The 19,090-nt window shown below is 41.5% G+C and overlaps 1 protein-coding gene across 2 annotated transcripts in view; it reads left to right on the forward strand.

The window, feature by feature from the left end:
* The window catches only part of nkd1 (NKD inhibitor of WNT signaling pathway 1), a 55,712-nt gene extending 38,702 nt beyond the window's left edge, over positions 1-17,010 (forward strand). For both annotated transcript variants that reach the window (XM_077519702.1, XM_077519703.1), the window contains 7 exons: positions 7,672-7,723; positions 10,169-10,254; positions 10,404-10,499; positions 12,415-12,562; positions 14,213-14,294; positions 14,535-14,668; positions 14,959-17,010. In XM_077519702.1, coding sequence (XP_077375828.1) covers positions 7,672-7,723; positions 10,169-10,254; positions 10,404-10,499; positions 12,415-12,562; positions 14,213-14,294; positions 14,535-14,668; positions 14,959-15,494 — 1,134 coding nt within the window. In that variant the 3' untranslated portion in view covers positions 15,495-17,010. The remainder of the gene's footprint in view (positions 1-7,671; positions 7,724-10,168; positions 10,255-10,403; positions 10,500-12,414; positions 12,563-14,212; positions 14,295-14,534; positions 14,669-14,958) is intronic.
* Positions 17,011-19,090: the final 2,080 nt, after the last annotated feature.

The raw sequence follows: 19,090 nt of genomic DNA on the forward strand, positions 1-19,090 counted from the left end.
CTGGGCTTTTATAATCCGTCCTGCTTTCCATTAGCGAGCGTGACACGTGTAAGCGTGGCGCCTCGCAGCAGGACGGTTCCAGAGATGACTCACTTGCTTTTGAGGACACCCGATGAAATCCTTTCCAAGCGCATCCAAACAAGCTCGTGGAAATGAGACGTGTCGTTTAACCCACTCCATTTTTTTTCTTTTTTCTTTTCGTCATTCTTTTGGAAGTCGGCTTTAGTGTTAGTATTCAGAGGTCGGTAATTTTATAATTTGTCAGTTTTGGCAGGCGTGGAGCACCTGTAGTTCAGGGCCAAGCGACATTCTGTCGCCTCGCTATTGCACACTCTTAGCTTACCGCGCCATGCAAAATAATATAATTTACTGCCTCAATGGGTTGCCCCTGAAAGAAAGAGTTTGATGCAGAACATTTAGCAAACAAGAACAACTACATCACACACTAGTAAAGTATGATATAAATAAGTTTCTCCTTGGAGCGGTTAATAGTTCTGGCCCATTTACCAATGATTTTTTCCTTGCAGAGCAAACATAAAGTTTGATATAGAATGATCAATGAAATGTTTAATTTGGATAGTTTAATGCGACAGAGGCATTTTGGAATTCCCCACTTGGCAGCAACCGGAAGAAGTCGTTGCTATTTGTCAACTGTGGGCATGTGAAGCCCTTTGAGACTTTTGTGTGATTAAGGGCTATATAAATAAACTTGACTTGACAAGAAGCCACTAATCACTATAGGACATTAACTGTTCTAACTGAGCAGGTTACCCTTGAGAGAAAGGACTATACTGTAAGATGCAGGATGATCAAGTTTGCTATTTGTGGTTTATGGACACAGTGCATTTTAGGAAATGAAAAACTACATCATGAGCTACATAATATGTCCAATAGGGTGTGTGACGCACACTACATACCCGGGACAAATGGGCACTTTTGATGCCACTGAAAATTAATTTGTCAACGGGAGGGATAGGGAGGGGTGTTGTGGGATGGCGGTCTGAGAGACCTCTCTTGAAGTTTATGTTCATTTTTGTCAACAAAGTCAGGGGCTGTGGTCGTGTTAAAGAAATGTATTTAAAATACAGTATTTCAAATCTTTACAAATTAATTCAGTTCTTAAATATCAACACATAACTGAGAAGTAATTTCAATAATTTAAAAAATTGCCACTCCAACAGTCATGCAAACATCAATGAATTCTCTTGAGTGCATCAGTCTCTTTACTGTTTATGCAAACGTTTTTATACTTATGAAAGGTGCTTCTGTTAACTCTGTTTTGTGCATGAAGGGAGGGTTGTGCTTCATCTAAATTTGCTGCAGGGGCAATCATGCGGTTCGACTCTTGATCTTGACGTATTGTATCAACCCGCTCCTCCCCTGTGCCGTGGTAGCGCTTTGATAAATAGTGTGATAAATGTTAATTGCAGTCTCTGTATGGTTTTTGAGCGCTAATAACGGCACCTACCTTGAGCTAACAGGTGGGGTTCACAACCCCAGGGGATGACTGACTTGTAAAAGGAATAGTATAAAAGCTTATCTTTGCAGGTGTAAAAGTTTTCTAAATGGGTCATTAAAGTGTTGGCCAACTTCACACATGAAACAAAAAAAGGGGGAGCGTGGTGGGGAGTGGGCGGGAGATTACTCAAGATCAGCATGTTTGTGGGGCGCTCAAATGAGGTCTATAAAGCTCCACTAATAATCCACACAGAGAACTCAGATTTGTGAGCGTCAAAGGAATGATTGCTTTTTCTTTGCTTTTTGTGGAAAATTTGGTGGCACTTATTCCAAAAGATGGACAACTGTTTAGACAATTACAGTACAAAACTTTTTAGTGGGCCGGCAATATTTTTGGGAGGTTTACCGTATACTAATACGTCCATAACGTAAACACGCACAAATATGCGGAATCCCAAGCATGACTTCAAACGTCTCGTCTGTGTGCGGTTCGTTCGGTGTGAACAGTCTTGCCAACCGACCTGCATCTCGACGGCCTTCTCTCATGCCCAGCTTCCAGTGTCGCTGAACATGCATGCTTTAATCACAGTGCAGCTTCATCAGAAGTGCCCGCCTGCCTGCCAACGGACGCTGACTCTGTGGCTATAATTTGCTTCCCGGGGCGCAGGAAGAGAGGCGGGTGTGCCGTGACGGAAGGGATGTCAAGCGTGGGGCCTCAAAGTCTGCCCGCGAGAAGGTGTCTGTCTCGGATGGCCAAATGGCACTCCCGCCTCAACACTCAGTTTATCTGCTAATGACTTGGAAGACTTTGAAATGAGTTAATGTGTCTGTGTCTGAATTGAGTGCAGGTTTTCATTTGTTGGAGTGAAATTTTTGAAAGATAAGGTGCTTGTTTAATTCAATTAAATCTCATTTATAGCGTCACGAGTTGACAAAAATTATCTCAGGACACTTTACACAAGATGGCGGTTGAACCATAATCACCACAGAGTGTTCTCCCTGTACACTGCAGTTCATGCTTCACACCTCACCTGTATCACAGATTATTTTTATTTTTTTTGTTAGCAATCAGTTTTTTGATAGGATTCCATGGTATAATACTGTACTTACTGTAATGTCCTTGCATCTGAGGCCACGGTCATTGTTGCACTTCTCAGTCATGTATTGACAACTGAACGTAAATAAAAATGCATAAATACAATGACCACACTTTTTTTTTTTTTTTTTTTGTTGTTCTTGCCAGAACTGTTATCGAATGGTTACTCCTTGTGCTTATTTGGAAAAAAAAAAAAAGTACAAGTAACCATTCAAATCCTTTCAGAAGTCATTTGTTACTGTCAATACAAATAGTGAAATGAGATTTAGAGTGCAAGCTCGATTTCCAGTTTGTATAATCAGTTCAGATAATGGATGGATGGATGTTTATTTGTTTAAAGAAATCTTTTCAAAGTCAAAATTTGCTGTTTCTTTTTTTGACAAATAACTTTGCTTGATTCGATTAATATAGTCCTCATTTTAGTACTTTTTTTTTTTTTTTTTACTTTTTGCAGTGCACATATCCTTATGCAGCTGCACAAACTGCTTCATTGCAGGCCGTTTTGGAATTTCGAAACATCGTATGACTGGTCCACCTGAAAACAAGGACCCCCTGTGCAGGGAATTTGGCATAAAAAAACAAAAACAAAAAAAACAAGAGTCTAATTGGCTTATCTGGGTAGAAACAATTTCCTTTGAGCATTTTAATTAAGATGTCAGCTGAGAACCTTTGAGACGTTGGGTGGTCCTTGCACAGCACTCAATGCAGCATGTACTGCTTTGTTTTTTCCTTCAGGCAAGAGTGATAGGCAGCAGTGGCAATAAAATAGGTGAGGTGAGTGGAAGCGAAAAACTTGAAAGACCTTATCAATTGCATGAAAAACTTGACTAAGCTTTTTTAAATTCCATTTTGTTACTGCCTTTATGCATAATATTTGCTTTGCATAAGCTTTGACATCTAGCTAGTATGCCCGCTGTCTCCTGAAACCGGTTCAACATACAGTAATAAACATCAGTAACAGATTTATCTTTCGGACTGCGGTGCAACACGGAGACATTTATTTGCCGTAACGATCAGTCTTCCCTCCCTCCGCGCACGGCTTGCGTCAGCTTTGCTTTGCAACGTGTTTATCTCAGATCGTTATTTCATGTGCGGAAAACGGATCCCCTTTGAAGGCCAAGTTGGACTGCTCTTGCTCATATCAACACCCTCTATCTTGGCTCCATCTCAGGAGCACTCTGGGGGTGGGAAAGCAAAAGACCCTGTGGTGTTTAATGACGGTGGTTTGTTTTTGTTTTCACGATGTAAATTGGGAGGATGGGCCCTGTTTCGGGTTCTTAGCCTTTTGAAAGCTCCTCAACTTACACCCCGGGATGGTGGAAGGCGAGAGAGATTTCCTCTCTGGAATGTTTTTTTTTTTTTTTTAAAGTAACGCTACACCATGACGCTAATTAGCAGTTTTTGCATTGTTGTTTTACTTCTGTACTGCAGCTGGACAAGAGCTTTGTCCACAAATTCAATGCCACACAGCTGGTTTCTTCGTTAGAGACTCATGCACTGAGCCCCCGTGACTTTCTATTCATGAATTCAACAATCCACACGAGTCACTATGCATCGGTTGGAGAGTTTAGATCAGGGGATGCTGCCGATCTTTGTAAACTACGGGACTGGGATGCCCTTTGAGACTCTTTTGTGATTATTAATGGGCAAATAAATGTGACTCTGCTTGGAAGCATCCACCACCCTGGTTGTCATTCCCTGGGAACCAGAAATCATCCTGCTAATGGGAAAACACTTACTGAACAGTTCGCCCTTGGCTGCGGTCTGCGCTCTACTGACAATCTATTGCGGAGGTTCGCCACATTATTTTGGCACAGTGACACAAAAAACAAACAAAAAAAACACTTCTGAAGTCGTTTTGTCGTTTCCTTAGGCCGAGTGAGGAGCCGAGCAGGAAGCACCTAGTCGCGGCCCTAATAAGATTTTTCCCGGATTTTGATGGAGCGCCAGTAGCCGCAGCTCCAGAGGTCTGCTTCAACCGGGGCCCTGGCGCTCGATCAGGGGGAGCTGTCGTCGGCCGCGTAAATTGTCAGCTTGTGTGGCGGCTCACCGAGGCAGAAAGCGCGGAGACCAAAGAGGCCTTGTGGGACTTTCCCACAATCACATAGTAGTACATAGTGGGTATAATTTAACCTTAACCTTTTGATTTCAAACTCAGGAGAAAAAAGCCAGTAAGTCCATGTCGGCCGTGCCAAAGTTAGTACGGTTCCAGAGGCCACTTTCTGGTTGCCAAAGCCTTTAAATTTCACTAAAAAAAACACACACAAAAAAAAATTCATCATAATGAAGTACTATGAGATGCTAAATATGCAATAGCTGTAGTGAACTGAACATGAGGATGATTTAACCAATACACATAGACGACTTCAGCGTAATTAAAAAGTAATTTATAGGCCAACTAAATCACAATTTTAGCACGGCTTTCCCATCCTCAAAAACTCACCAAATTATACAGGTGTGGTCATGTTGTGGTGAAATTAAATTTTGGTAGGAATGCCCCTCCAAAAATTGTCTCGATTGCCCCATGCAAGTTTTTCAAAATTCTGCCACGCGACCCAGTTTTCAGGTAGTCAGCCATTTTGGTCTGAGGTGGGTTGGCCATTTTTAGTTTTTTTTTTTTTTTTTGCCATTTTAGTAGGTACGCATGATTTTCATCATTATTTGTGGGTAGAATGTAGCAGCAAAGTTTGCTAATTTGCCGTAACACAAAGAACTCTTAATTCATAGCTGCTTGCAGATTGTGCCTACTGTTAAATATGATAATGTGTCTTTGGCACCTTTATATTCATTATTTACCCAACTGATGAGGTTTGCCAAATACAATTGAACGCCAAGCCAAACACAGACCAGCGAGCCATGTTGTAGTAGGGCAGGCACACAAGAATCTATGTTACAGTTGGCCATAAATCACTTATGCTGAGCAAGTGAGCAAGTTTAAAACACCCAAGGGAGGGGGGAGGCCGCACAGTCCTGACGAAAATCTGACGGACATGGCTGCTTTTGAAAGCCGAGCACTTTTATGTGCATTCAGATTTGTCAGGAAAATTGTTTTGTTGGATGTAAGTGTTGTTGCAGACTTGTGGCCAGAATCTTGCACCAAGCATCCATGAAGGAAACATATATAAGTGTGTGCGTGCATGTTTGTGTGAAATGTAACAAAAGGCCTTGGATCGTTCCCATTTTAACGCTGACCAGAACAATTCCAGTGGTCACCCCTCGCATACTTAATAAAATGGTTTCCATCAATCACCACGGACAACAACCAATTAGCACATTCCCGTTTTTCCTGTTTCTCATGCTGTTGGCTTACCCCACAATAATTTTGCAACATCCATCATCAAAAAATAAATAAAGCATCCAAAGGGCCCGACCTTAGTGTGTTTATGTATTAAAGGAATTAGCGGAATGTTGACCGTGGAGTTATTTCGTTTTTGATGCAAGACGAAAATGTCTTGTGGAAAGCCAGTTAAATATTTGATTAAGTTAGTGAAGTTTAAAGGTACGAAGGAAAACAAGCAATTGGGAGTGCTCAAAGATGCACTTCACTAAAATGTAGTCCGTTTTCGTTTGTGATTCAGTTCAATACACACAAGTCACAAATCAATATTATAGATATTATCTGATTTCCAATTCCAAGTACTCCGATGATTTTGATGTCTTAATGTGTATTTAATTGGCCAATTAAACAAGATTTTGCTATGTGTTTACGTACCAGTAAGTCTGTTTAAAGCTGGCCAATTAAACAAGATTTTGCTATGTGTTTACGTACCAGTAAGTCTGTTTAAAGCTGAACTGAGCCCAAGATTTCAAAACTTCCTGTTCCATTTTAAATTAACATATTATTAGCTACAGTTTACTTAAATCAGAAGTATTTATTATAAAAAAATAATAATAAAAAAAAAATGTTAAAATGTGCTTTGGGGGGGCACCATTTTTACTTTTTTTCTCTCATCAGAGTGCGGTTTCATTTGAATCTGATGTGTATTCGCTAGTTATGGCTTATTATATGACTTTATGTACTAAGAAAATCAGTTTGTAAATATATAAAAAAGGTATGTTTTGGGTCACAGTTTGTATGAATTCACACAGAGTAATTGTGTATTTTGTAACTATTGTGCCTCTTTTTTCTCTTCGTGTGAGACCACCCATGGGGCCACATTATGACCCATGAAGGGTAGGCTCACAAATTTTTAACCTTCTACCTCTGTGGATTACTGAGACATTCAGTGTGTTGCACCTTCGACTCCCACCCAGTCCCACACTTGTGTAGACACAGAGATGATCAACCTTGTTGTACTGTATTGTTTCTGTGGGACCAGGAGAGCGTTTTTAGTCAAAGTTGAAATAGTGTTGTTCAGCTTTGATTTTTGGGCTTCAGAGAGGGACAGTTGCACCATCGTTGACACAACTCATAATGAGTAAATTCTCTGATGACTGGCTCATAAATTCCAAATACTACATAGTTATAATCTTCTGGAAATTTGGTAATAAGTCATATCAAGAATCAGTACAATACACAGCTAATTAATCAAATGTCACAAATGATTTTTTACAGAGAAGTCTGGAAACTGTGGTCTAGAAAATTATGAAATCTCAAATGTGTAGGAACCTTACGTACCGTACCTCTTCTTGGAGACATGCTTGCTGTTTTCCTGTACAGTAAGTGTCTGCGTGCTTGTAAAGGATCTTGTCAACAAGTGAGTGATGGCTTTTCAGACGGATGGCAACCATGTAGATATCTGAGCCAGATTGTGATACCAAGGAATTTTGTGCCCCTTCAAAATCAGCATAGCAACACACTGAGCTGGCTGAAAAAGGGGGTCTAGCCAGCAAGCCACTGAAATAGTTCTGTTCACCCTCGATATGCAGTTAGCTTCAGCCTGACTGCCAGTCTAGTGTCGAGCGTTTCTGGCTCTGCAATTATCTTCCCGTGTTGATGTAAAACTTTGTTTGTGTATGGACATCTGACTGCCCTTGGTTAGATGTTGGGATCCCACTTTGTGTCGGAATGCCATGCTGTGGATTTGCACTGTTTGTTTTTATGTGCCAGAAGGAGAGACTCGCTGATATACTACATGACTCATGTTTTTTTTGTTTTTTGTTTCTCTCTCTTTCAGGACTCAACAAATGAAGCTCAGCAGATTGGTGATGAACACTACCGCTTAGAAGGTCAGCCATCAACAAACGCATGCTACACTGATTTTATACTAACATCGATGTATAAGATGTAAAAACAAAAGGCCATATATTGTGCTGGCAACTGCCTTTTTGCTAAGGTTTTACCTCCCCCAGGTGCACCCCCATCACGAAAAGCCGAACAATGTGCTGATGCGGTCTCCTTTACTTTTACCCCACCCCCCAATGCAAAGATTCCCCCATAGTGTGACATGATCCGCAGATTTGGAAGCCTCTCCTTCCCTGTTCAAAGAGGGACTTGAACGAGAGCTCCCAACACCCACACAGAATACAAAAAGGTGATGGAAAATTGTCGAGGTTCGCATACCTTCAGGCACAATTATCCTTAATTTCACCAAAAGCGTTTTGATTTTAAAGGGCAACTACCTGTAGTAGGGCTGAATCGGTGGCGACTCGAATTGGCTGTTAAAAGCGAATGCCGAATTATCAGATAGCATGTTGTCGCGTCTGTTGTCACAGAAGGAATGTTGAATGGCCACATATGTGAGTGTATATGGGGGTAGTGTATGCCTTGTTTGAAAATCCCGGTGCCTTCGAGCCTGGGAACCTGGAATTGTTTGTATGGGAATATTTAACAATCAAGCATTAACTTAAAAAAGCCCAGTTAGACAGTTTATCAATACCATTTGTCGTTTACATCAGTTATGGCCTCTCACGCCATCACAGCAGCATATGAAGATAGTTTGGCCACTTGCACGCTGGAGCGGAGACTAAAATACTAGAATGGGAACTTTGCTTTGAAAACGGATGAGAATAAATACGTTTAGACATCTGGAAACTGTTTTAATTGTAATAAAAATGCATACACTGTCTAATTTAAAGCCAGTTGACAATGTGCGCTGGTTAGCAATTACACTAAGCTGCTTAAAAAAAAAAAAAAAAAAAAGCTAAAAAAAAAAAAAAGAGGATTAACTCCCTTGATGACAAGATGAAGAAAATGTGACTTCTCCTGCCCACAAAGGCAGAGTCATCCTACTCATCCTCATGCATTTAGCGTTGGAAGAAGGACTGGAAGAGGCAGCAGATATGTGTAATACAGTAGCCAAGCTGGATGAGCTCGAGCGTGGCAACGTTCCCAACCTGCGAGCCTCGGATTGCCCTCGCCGTGCCCCTCCGAGCCAATCCCACGGCGGCTTCCTGGCGTATAGACTTCTAAAGGGGGGTGTGGGGGTGCTTCAGTGATCCTGCATTACCGTTTCTCCTCCCGGCGTTTCATTAGCTATCTCGCCGCCATATTGAGCCTGCCGCAGAACAGATTTGCCCCTCGCATGCACGATCAAACAGCGGGAGCCCCCCCCTCAATATCCAGAAAAAAAAAGTTCCCCGGGATGTCGCCTTTCATTTCCGGCCTCCTCCCGACGCGACGGGGATGATCAGACGGTTCGGCTTTGATCCGCTTTCGGATGGCGCGGGAAGAAAGTGGGCCGTCGTGTTGTGTCTGCTGCCCCGACTGGCGCGCAATCAAACAGTGTTTCCGATTTGACTCGGCTTAATTAATTAGTGATTCTGTTTTTATTCCACGGGTCGGACTGATCTTCTTCCAGAAGGTTGGAGAATGGGGACTTCAAAGTGGGATGGGAGGAGAGGCTAAAAAGAGAGACAGAAGGGGGTGTGGTCTGCAGATGTACTCATTCTAAGTACTTACGTAGAAGTGCAGATGCTTGTGTAAGAAAGTACTCTGGTAGCAGTAGAAGTACTAATCCATTTGACAGGCAGGGTCAGAGATGGCATTCGGGAGATGTAGGAAAGGGAGTTCAGTAACTAAACAAATGTGTTAAATCCTTGTACATCTGTAACTGTTCAGTGAGCTAATTTAGTCGAGTTTAAGTGTTGTGTGTATAAACCTTACATTTTCCTATTGTATTTGGCTGCAAAAGTGGCTGCAGTATCCTGGATGAGAGTCTTGTGAGTTACATAGCCTGCAGTTCACCCCCTTTTCTGTTCCAACATATCATGTAAATGAAATAACACTCAGCTCACAAGATGGAGCAATACATGTATTTACATAGCTTGTTTATTTACTGTGTACAACATAGTGTTCAAGCATATTTTTTGCCCATGTTTAAGAACCTTTGCCATACTCCAAGGAAGGAGGGGCGGGCGTGGAGTGTGATTTGAATATGAAACATTTATTCATTGAATCGTTAACAAACGAGCAGGACTTGATTTTAGCTTTCTGTGCTGGCTGCAGTGTCAGTGAATAATTTTCAAAAGAACTCTCATTACATACACCCTAAAAGTTGTATTTATTTATTTATTTATTTATTTGACTTTTAAGGAAATTAAGAGGGCCGCCATTGATGCCAGGGGCTATTTCGCTCCTGGCATCAATATATTATATATTGTATTATATATTTTATCCTCAGGTTAGAGCCACGCCCATCATTTGACTCTTTTCATGTGTCTGCGCGTCTGCAGTGGCTCTGCCCCCGGAGAAGACAGACAGCTGCTGCTTGGATGACAAGATAATGCAGGAGCGGGACGGCAAGCAGCTCCAGTTTGAAGTGAGTTTGTCACTTTGGCCACACTGAACGGGACCTGTTAACTTCCACTAAGAGGAAACTAGGCCAGACATGCGCGCGCACACCCACTCTCTGAGACTGACACACAGAGGCGCGCACGCACACACATTGATGTGTCTGTGCTGTTTCAGGAGCTGGAGTGTGCCGTGTCCATGGAGGAGGACAACCGACAGGAGTGGACATTCACACTTTATGACTTTGACAACAACGGGAAAGTCACCAGAGAGGTAAAAAAAAGAAAGTAAATGTCTTGCCTGAAGGGTGGGCTTGTGGAGGGGACTTAGACTCTGGAGACAAGTCTTTGATCAATGAATGAACAAGTGAATCAGACAAACATCTGCCAAAACATCTCCACCCACATGAACATCTGGAATTTTCTTTTATTAATCAAGCCGCAGACCTTAAAGTCATCTTATTTCACTAATAAAACATCAAACAATGAGCACATACCTCTGTCAAGATGTAAATTCTTCTGTGGGAATGAGACATGTTAACCAACAGCAGTGAACATCAACAAGGCTTGCCTTTAGTCTAGGTTTGTAAGAAAACAAATTTCATCCAAGAGGAGATTAAGGGCAGCATGAAGACTGTCCGCCGCAGCAAAGCTGAGATTGTCGAGTTCTTAAACCTTAAAGCACATTAACCCAGTCCTCGTCACTGGGAAGTCAAGTTTATCACAAGTAAATTTGGTAAAAAAAAAAGAATCATATTGACACCTTCCTAAAATAATTATTAATGAACATAATATAGTCAGTATATGGTACAAGAAAAAATAATGCATTTCCATCTTTTGTCTTGCATCTCTTTCGAAGTATTTATCTTTGGATGAGGGCTCGTCACGTCCAGTTTCAACACGCCATTGGCTATGTGGCGAATGGGAGCACGCACAATGGTTAGCATGTGTGTCTAATTTTAGCCATTTCTAGCTGTGTAACCTCAAATGTTAAAATGACGCTGCAAATTTATCCAAGGGGAACTCAAATGTGTTTAAAGAAAAAACAAACAAACAGGCAGCCGAATGGAGAAACTGGAGCATAATTCTAAAGCACCCAGAGATAAGGCACAGAGACAGCTTAAGGTTTAGCATGTGTTTATATTTGTACAGTGCTACGCGTGTAGCCTTAAATGTTCCAATGATATGGCAAATATTTTTGGGGAGACTGAGGGCAGCAAGAAAACACATTTGTCAGAGCAAAACACTCAAACAAACGGAGGAAAATGAGGCTCTTGTATTTTCTTGTTTTGAAGACAAGTTTTTGTCAGAGAGGAGATTGAAAGCAACAATAAAATGTGCCACCATAGCAAAATTGAGACTGTGGAGTATAATGCTTCTCCATTAAGTAAAGCAACATGATGTCCGCCATGGTAGCATGCCGCTGATTTTGACAAAAAAAAAAAAAGGGTCTGATGTGGAGCCATCACACTCAAAAGAAAAATCTACTGTCAAAAACCCTCTCTAGACCTTTTTAGTTGTTCCTTTCTGCTAGGGAACCCGTGCTTGGTGCCTGTAGAGATCCAAGAGAACACCCAGAAACTCTTGTTGTGTGTATGTGGAACTGTTGCCGGTGGCTGCTTGACTCACGAGACGGCAAACGCTTTCTTCTCAAGCTCCTTTTCATGCTGTCACGCCACAAAAGATGTTTTTCTCCTTGGTGCCTGTACCTGAAACTGAAGTGTTCAGCAGTTGCATATTTAGCTCTTTGTGTTGTCAAGAGAGGGATAATCTGCTAAATTCTCATCAGTTTACAATGGACCCACGTTAATTCACCTGGTAGAGGTGAAAGTCTCTTGTAAGAGAAAAAAAAAAAAAGGGTTATAATATTCTGTCAAAAATGTTATAATATTCTGTCACACTGTACAATAGAACCTTGATTTAACAAACCTTACCAAAACCAACGGTCTCCGGCTTATAGACTAGATCCGGCTAAGAGACGTGCCAATATGTTAGAGAGACAGCTATGTTGGCAAAGGCGACATCCCCAGAAAAGGCAATGGATGTTAGCTTAGATTGCTGTAGGGAGGCAGGTCAAAAAGAGCATACCGTATCTACTTTGCATATTTATGGCTGTTGTTTTAAGGGAGTGAGTTCTTGCCAGGGTGCTTGCTACAATAATCTCTCTCTGTATGACCACTTCCTTGCAGGACATCACAAGCCTCCTCCACACCATATACGAGGTGGTTGATGCCTCAGTCAACCATTCTCCCAGCAGCAGTAAGACCTTGCGGGTCAAGTTGTCGGTGGCTCCAGACTCCAACCAGAGATGGAGGAGTTGCACGCAGGGCGGCACAGGTACCTGTATGATTTGCGTATAAAGATGGTTAAGAAATGAGTGGGGAAAAAAAAAAAAAAAAAAAAAAAACATTTAAAAAAAGGGAAAATTGTCAAAATGGATGCATGACAAAAAATAATTAAATCTTTTTTTTAAGCGTGTCAAGAATTAAAAAGATAAATTTAATCAGTGAGAAAGTAATAAAAAAATGTATTAATTTTAGACATTTGTCAAAACAATAAAAAATAAATGAGTATTTGACTGAGTGCAAATTGTGAAAAATGAGTAAAACAAAATGAAAACAAAAATTGTAATAATAATAACAATAAGTCAAAAAGTCAGAAAGTAAACAAAGACTTTTGCCCAAAAATAAAACATTGAGTGACTGGAAATGGCCAGAGACCTGTGAAAATTACTAAGAAGTTATTTAAATTTGTCGTAAAAGAGTGAAATAATGTTACATAAATAAAAATTGTGACATAAATGTAATAAACAAACAAAATTAAATAGTAAAAAAAAATAAAACAACCCTCAAGAAAACTTAAAATGAGACAATTGTCAAAATGAAATAAAACTAATAAAATATGTAAAGAATTGAGTGATAATGGTCATTTAAAAATATATTTAATTTTTTCACATTTATTTTTCTAGCTAGCAGCTAAATCTATAATTGTTCACCTTTATTGACTATAATTTCTCTGCCACCGTTCTGTTGTTCCACAGCTAAAAATACACCTCAAGAGATTCCGACATCGCCTGCTCGCTTTTATGCTAATTTCAGCCTGCGTCAGATCTGCCCCGGTATCTTTATTATTTCTCAAGTCTCATAACTAACCCCCGCCCCTCCTCATACTAGAAGTTGCTGGAGTTAGAAATAGAAAAAATGAAGCATTATTGTTGGAGAATGGTTAAAAAATGTTAAGGAATTTTGTGAAAATTGTCCAAAATGAAAAAAAAATGAAACAAACAAAAAAAATCACTAAAACTTTTGGGGGCTGGAGAGAAGTTGGAAAAAGGGCTGATGTAATGTAAATATTTTTAAAAAAAATGTCCCCAAAAAACTGTCTAAAGATTAAAAAATAAATCAAACTGCAAAGAAATGTTTGAGTGAAATAGCAACTAAGAAACAAGACAAAATAGTCAAAAGATGAGTATAAAACTGTCAGAAAAAATAAAAATAAATCAGTGAAAATTCTAAAAACAAGTTGTCAAAAAATTCTGACGACGTTCACCTTTCTCTATGATGACTCGTGAGGGGGAAAAAGTAGCACAACATCGCTCTGTATTCTTACCCGCTGTCGTCCTGCTGTTACAGTTATAAATACGCCTCAAGAGATTCCGACTTTGCCCGTTTGCCTTTATGCTAATTTCAGCCTGCGTCAGATCTGCCGTCTTCATTGTTAAACTCTTTCTCAAGTCTCTTCTAACTATATTCTTCCCATATTTAATTTAGAAGATGCCGGGAGTTGAAAATTGAATAAATGAAGCATTGATGTTTTTTTTGTTGTTTTTTTTGTTGTTGTTTTTCCTTCTTCCCCCTCCTCTTCGGATCTTCAAAGTAAAAACCCGAAACAAAGGTTGCTTTCTTCTGGTGTGACTGTTTGTGTGTGTGCTTGTGTGTTGTTCTCATTGATAATGGCCTTCTCCCCCACTCCTCCCCTCACACACAGATGCATCCCACCCAAGGGAGAAAAATGACAAGTGTGTCGAAGACCCCAAGAGTGCAGACAAGAAAAGTCGAGCACTGATAAGGTAAATCCACACTTTTTACTCTAGGTGTACTTTTTTTTTTTTTTTTTTTTTTGCGTCAATCACCATCCCTGCAAAAATGAGCGCTTGGCGCATTTGTTTGCGAGACCTGTGATTTGCCCCATCTGCTCCGACATTGGCCGCCTGATCACAAGGGAGCACTCGTTTTGCCTGTGACAAACGTCTCTCTCTAAATGAGAGGTGCTGCTTTTTTTTTTTTTTTTTCCCCTCCTCAACTCCCAGGCGCCACCAGAGCGACCAGCACAGCCACGCCCAGTCGAGCTGCCAGCGCCACTGTGTGGACGAGAACCTGGAGCGACGAAACCACTATTTGGACCTGGCCGGCATTGAGAACTACACGTCCCGCTTTGGATCCGGTGAGTGGACCCTCCCGCATGTGCTGGAGCTACTAGGTCAAACATCTGGATTACTTCAAACAAGTGAAGACATATTGTGCATTTATCCCAATTTAAACTTCCCAGGTATTTAAAATATTTTCTGTGCCATCATTTTGTCGATCCCGAGGATCAAGGATTACAATAATAAGGACTGAGCCCTGTTGGGAATAGTGGAAAAAAGCACACAAATTTATTCCGTTTTAGGACAGAAGGGAGCAGAAAAGCCACATCTCAAATAACGACACTACATGTTTTTTTTTTTCTCAAAGCGACCACCGAGCAGCCCAAGGCAGAACCCCAGACCCGCTCGTCCAACCAGACGCGCTCGCGGTCCCACGAGCCCGAACATGGCCACTCCCATCATCCGCCGCCTCCCCACCACCGTCGTTTGCAGGCCGTCACGGGCGCCGCCCCCCCCGAGGGCCTCCACCCCAGTCGGACACGAGGCCAAGACTCCGGGAAAGCCACCATCCGCTCCCCCAAGACCCACAGCCGCACTCCCCCCGCTCAGCTCAGCGGCCGGGTGATGCGGAGCAGGGGTCTCCCCGCTCCCCCGGCGCTCCCCAGCCAGACGCCCCCTCACCAGTCGGCCGCTCCTTACCGCAAGCACAAGCAGCGGTCCAAGGACCACCAGGGATGCCGGGCGCTGGGCACCCTTGTGGGGCCCGCCGTGGAAAAGGAACAGGTGAGGGACCTGCCCGGGGTTCTGCTCTACGAGGGCCGGCTGGCGCAGGTCGTGCAGCGGCACGAGCACCACCACCACCATGAACACCACCACCACTACCACCACTTTTACCAGTCGTGAACGCCTGACACAGATAGTGGGTGTGGCCTCCACCATTTACAACACTTCTACCGGTCCTGAACGGCCGCCCCACTTTGAGACTCTTTGAGATTCTTTGACATACGAAATGGGGGGGTCGACCAATTGTTGGGATTAGATCACCACTGCCACCATCTTTTTTTTACTCGTCCTGATTTCCAGTCCTGCCTTGGGACCCTTAGGGAACCAGTATTCCCACTTCTACCAGTCCTAAATAGCCCCCCATTTTGGGACCATTTCAGGAGTCATCACCAGTTCTCCCACTTGTGAATGTCTGCCCACTTTGGGACGTTTTGGGTACTTCCTGGACACAGAAAGGACTAGTACACTTCTGCTAGTCCTGAATGACTCTCCTACTTGAGGGGACTCTTTGTGAGCTTCTCCATAGGAAGTGTGGGTGGACCAAGGTAGTCGGGGCGGCACTAGAGCATGACCACAAACACCAATGCTATCTCTGCAACTAGTCCTGAATGGCTGCACCAATTTGTGAACCTTTTGGAGCTTCTTCAACACAGGAAGGTGGACCGGTTTAGAAGAGAGTACCACCACCACAACCCCCTTCCACCACTTACCAGTTCTGAACGGCCAACCCATTTGGGGACTCTCTGGAGATCTTCCTCGACACAGGAAGTGAGGACCCAAATATTGTGGGCCACACAGGAAGTAAGGGGGTTCAGGGGATATCTAATATAACAGGGTTCACCAATTCTGGTCCTCGAGATCCGGAGTTCTGCAGGTTTGAGATGTTGCCGCCTACCAACACACCTAATACTAAAGACCAGGATCGTTATCAAGCAATGTGAATGAACTGATTATTTGAATCAGGTGTGCAAGTGGGCGGAAACATCTAAAACCTGCAAGACTCCGGATCTTGAGTACCGGAATTGGTGAACCCTGTAATAGAAGATAAATCAGTGTTATTATGATTTTTAGAGGATTCAGGACTACTGAGAATTGAGAAGGATCATGGCTTGGACCACGGAAGGGGCTCCTAATCGAGACCCATCGTTTCATGATCTAGAATCATGGTCCTGGTGCCCATGCTGGTTTGGTACCAAGGTCAACCTGGCAGAACCTTTCCAGACCACTAAGCCAAGAGCCAGAAGTAGGACTGTGATGGAGAGATGGACACTTATGAAGGAAGCTGTGTGCGTGTGTTTTGAGTGTGTGTGTGTGTGTGTGTCAAAAACCATTCTGTGGCCGTGCAAGTATTTAAAGTGGAAAATGAAGAATAGGATTTGAGTATCCCTTAAATGTAGGAAGGACAATGTTGGAAGAAAAAAAAATCCCAAATCTGCTGCTACCTCTAATTTAATCCTAATTTACACTTTTTTTTTTCATTTATTTTTTTCAATCTGCAGTAGCACTCCTTATGTTGACTAACTCTGACTGTATATAAGGTATACATATATATATTGTTATGAATTTTATAAGCTTTATTGATAATGTGACAACTTTGCATCAATGCTGTAAAACTTTTTTGCTTCCACTTTTTTTACGACTGTGCAAAGCCTCCTTTTGTATTACGGTGACAGACATGCTCGCTCTCGCTTTGTTTCTATCTGGTTTGATCTCGCATGTCCCTCTGTTTACACTTTTAGACCACATCATAACTTTTTTTTTTTTTTTTTTTTTTTTTTTTTTTTTTTTCTTCTTCCCCCCCATTCTTTTTCACCACAAATGACTTAAAATCACAACTCTCAACAGTGTTTGGACAAATCATCTGTAGCTAATTGCTTTGACTACAAAGGACATCAGTTGTGGTTGTAACAGCCTGAGAAAAATAAAGAGAAAAATTAAAACAAAAAGCTACCGTCATCTTACACGTTAAAAGGGAAGAATGGAAAGTTAAAAAATAAATAAATAAAAAATAATTCACCTATTCAAAATATTAGACTCTGGTTCCACACAATTTAAAAAAATATATATAAAATTTAAGTACCGGTAAATTTAGATTTAAAATTCAAAAATGAAAGAAAAAACATTTACTCTATTAATTGTTCTTTAATAATAAAATTAATTACATATGGAAAACGGTTAAAATTTTTAATGTTCAATTGAGATGATTTAGTGAGTTGCAAGATATTAAAGGCATTTAAACACCATGTTAAACATTGTAGTAGTTTTATTTATTTAAAAAAAGAAAATTAGGAAACAAATATTTAAACAAATATTTCTAATTTGGATGTCATCTGAAAACATTCAATATGTTGAAATATGACTTCATTTTTAATGTGCATTTATTTTTTTTACAAATATTTTTAATGGGATGAGAAAACCACCTGTTTTGATGCTAGTTCTCGGGGATCTTATTTGATTGCATGAGGAAAAAAAAAAAAAAATCACGGCATCTCTGTCAGCTCTTCCCCGTCATCCCAACAACATGGACTATTTCACTATGTGGTATGTCGCCAACAACAGTTTGTGTTGTTGCTCTCCCAGCTGTCTCCATTCCTCGGGTGTCTCCATTCCCCATGTCAGGGGGTCTCCACTATCTGCAGCCCACCCTGGGTGCCTGTTCCATGATTCGACAGGCAGGCGCCATAAACGGGGATGCTCACAACATTGTGGAGCGACCACATGGTGCCAGTCTTCTGCAGGAGTGCTAATGGCAGTTAGTCTCCACATTCAAATTCTGATTTAAACATGGGTTTATATGCTCCGGTGCTGCTGCAGTATAATTCAAATGGCCCAGTCCACCTTAAACATCGCATAGTTGAGTCTCGTTGAGTCAGAAATGCTTTTATCAGCCACTTTTGCAAAATCCTGATTTTTTGGCACACTCGTGGTAAAAATCCGTTATGGGTCAGAAAAGGACTGACCACCACCTGGGTCAATTTGACCCAATGCTTTGGGTTATTCGTGTAACTCAAAAGGTTGGGTAAAACTAATAGTGAAACAACAACAAAGTTTTTTTGTTTAAAAAAAAAAAAAATAAAATGTTTGAAAAAAAAATGCACGTTTTGGTTATGGAAACAACACAAAAAAATGATGTTTTGTGGGTTATTCATTTGACCCAACTTCTTAGGTTAAAGGAGGGAAATATCCCAAAAAATTGGGTCAAATTGAGGTTGGTCTGTATCTGACCCCATAATTGGGTTATTTTTTTTGACCCGGCTGTAAAGTGCACTCTAAAAATGGTAAGATCTTCCACACATACGTCCTCAACAAAACCTTATAGGCTACACATCCTCTTAAACTTTGCACCTCCTTTCCCCTGGACAAAAAAAAAAAAGTATTAAAAAGCCACGCACCTCCTTCAAAACTGACGCAGCTCTCGCTGTCTCGCCTACACACAGTGAAAATGCAAGCTCACAGCACACCAGTCCAAATAATACCACAGCAACCAAATTGTCCCGTTATGGTAGACATGTGGCCTAGGGGTTTCCTTAAAAATCGCTTAGACTGGAATCGCGGGTCTGTGGATTTCCCCCCCCCCCCGTTATTTATTACCTCTAGACAAGTTAGCCTGTCATCAGCGTACGTTTGGGGGGTAAGCAGGAATTCTGCGCACCACGTTCCTCACAGCTGCAATCTGTCATGAAGGGGAGGCACCACCATTCCCAGAAAAAGGGGGT

This window comes from Festucalex cinctus, chromosome 4, assembly GCF_051991245.1.
Source record: "Festucalex cinctus isolate MCC-2025b chromosome 4, RoL_Fcin_1.0, whole genome shotgun sequence".
Lineage (NCBI taxonomy): Eukaryota > Metazoa > Chordata > Actinopteri > Syngnathiformes > Syngnathidae > Festucalex > Festucalex cinctus.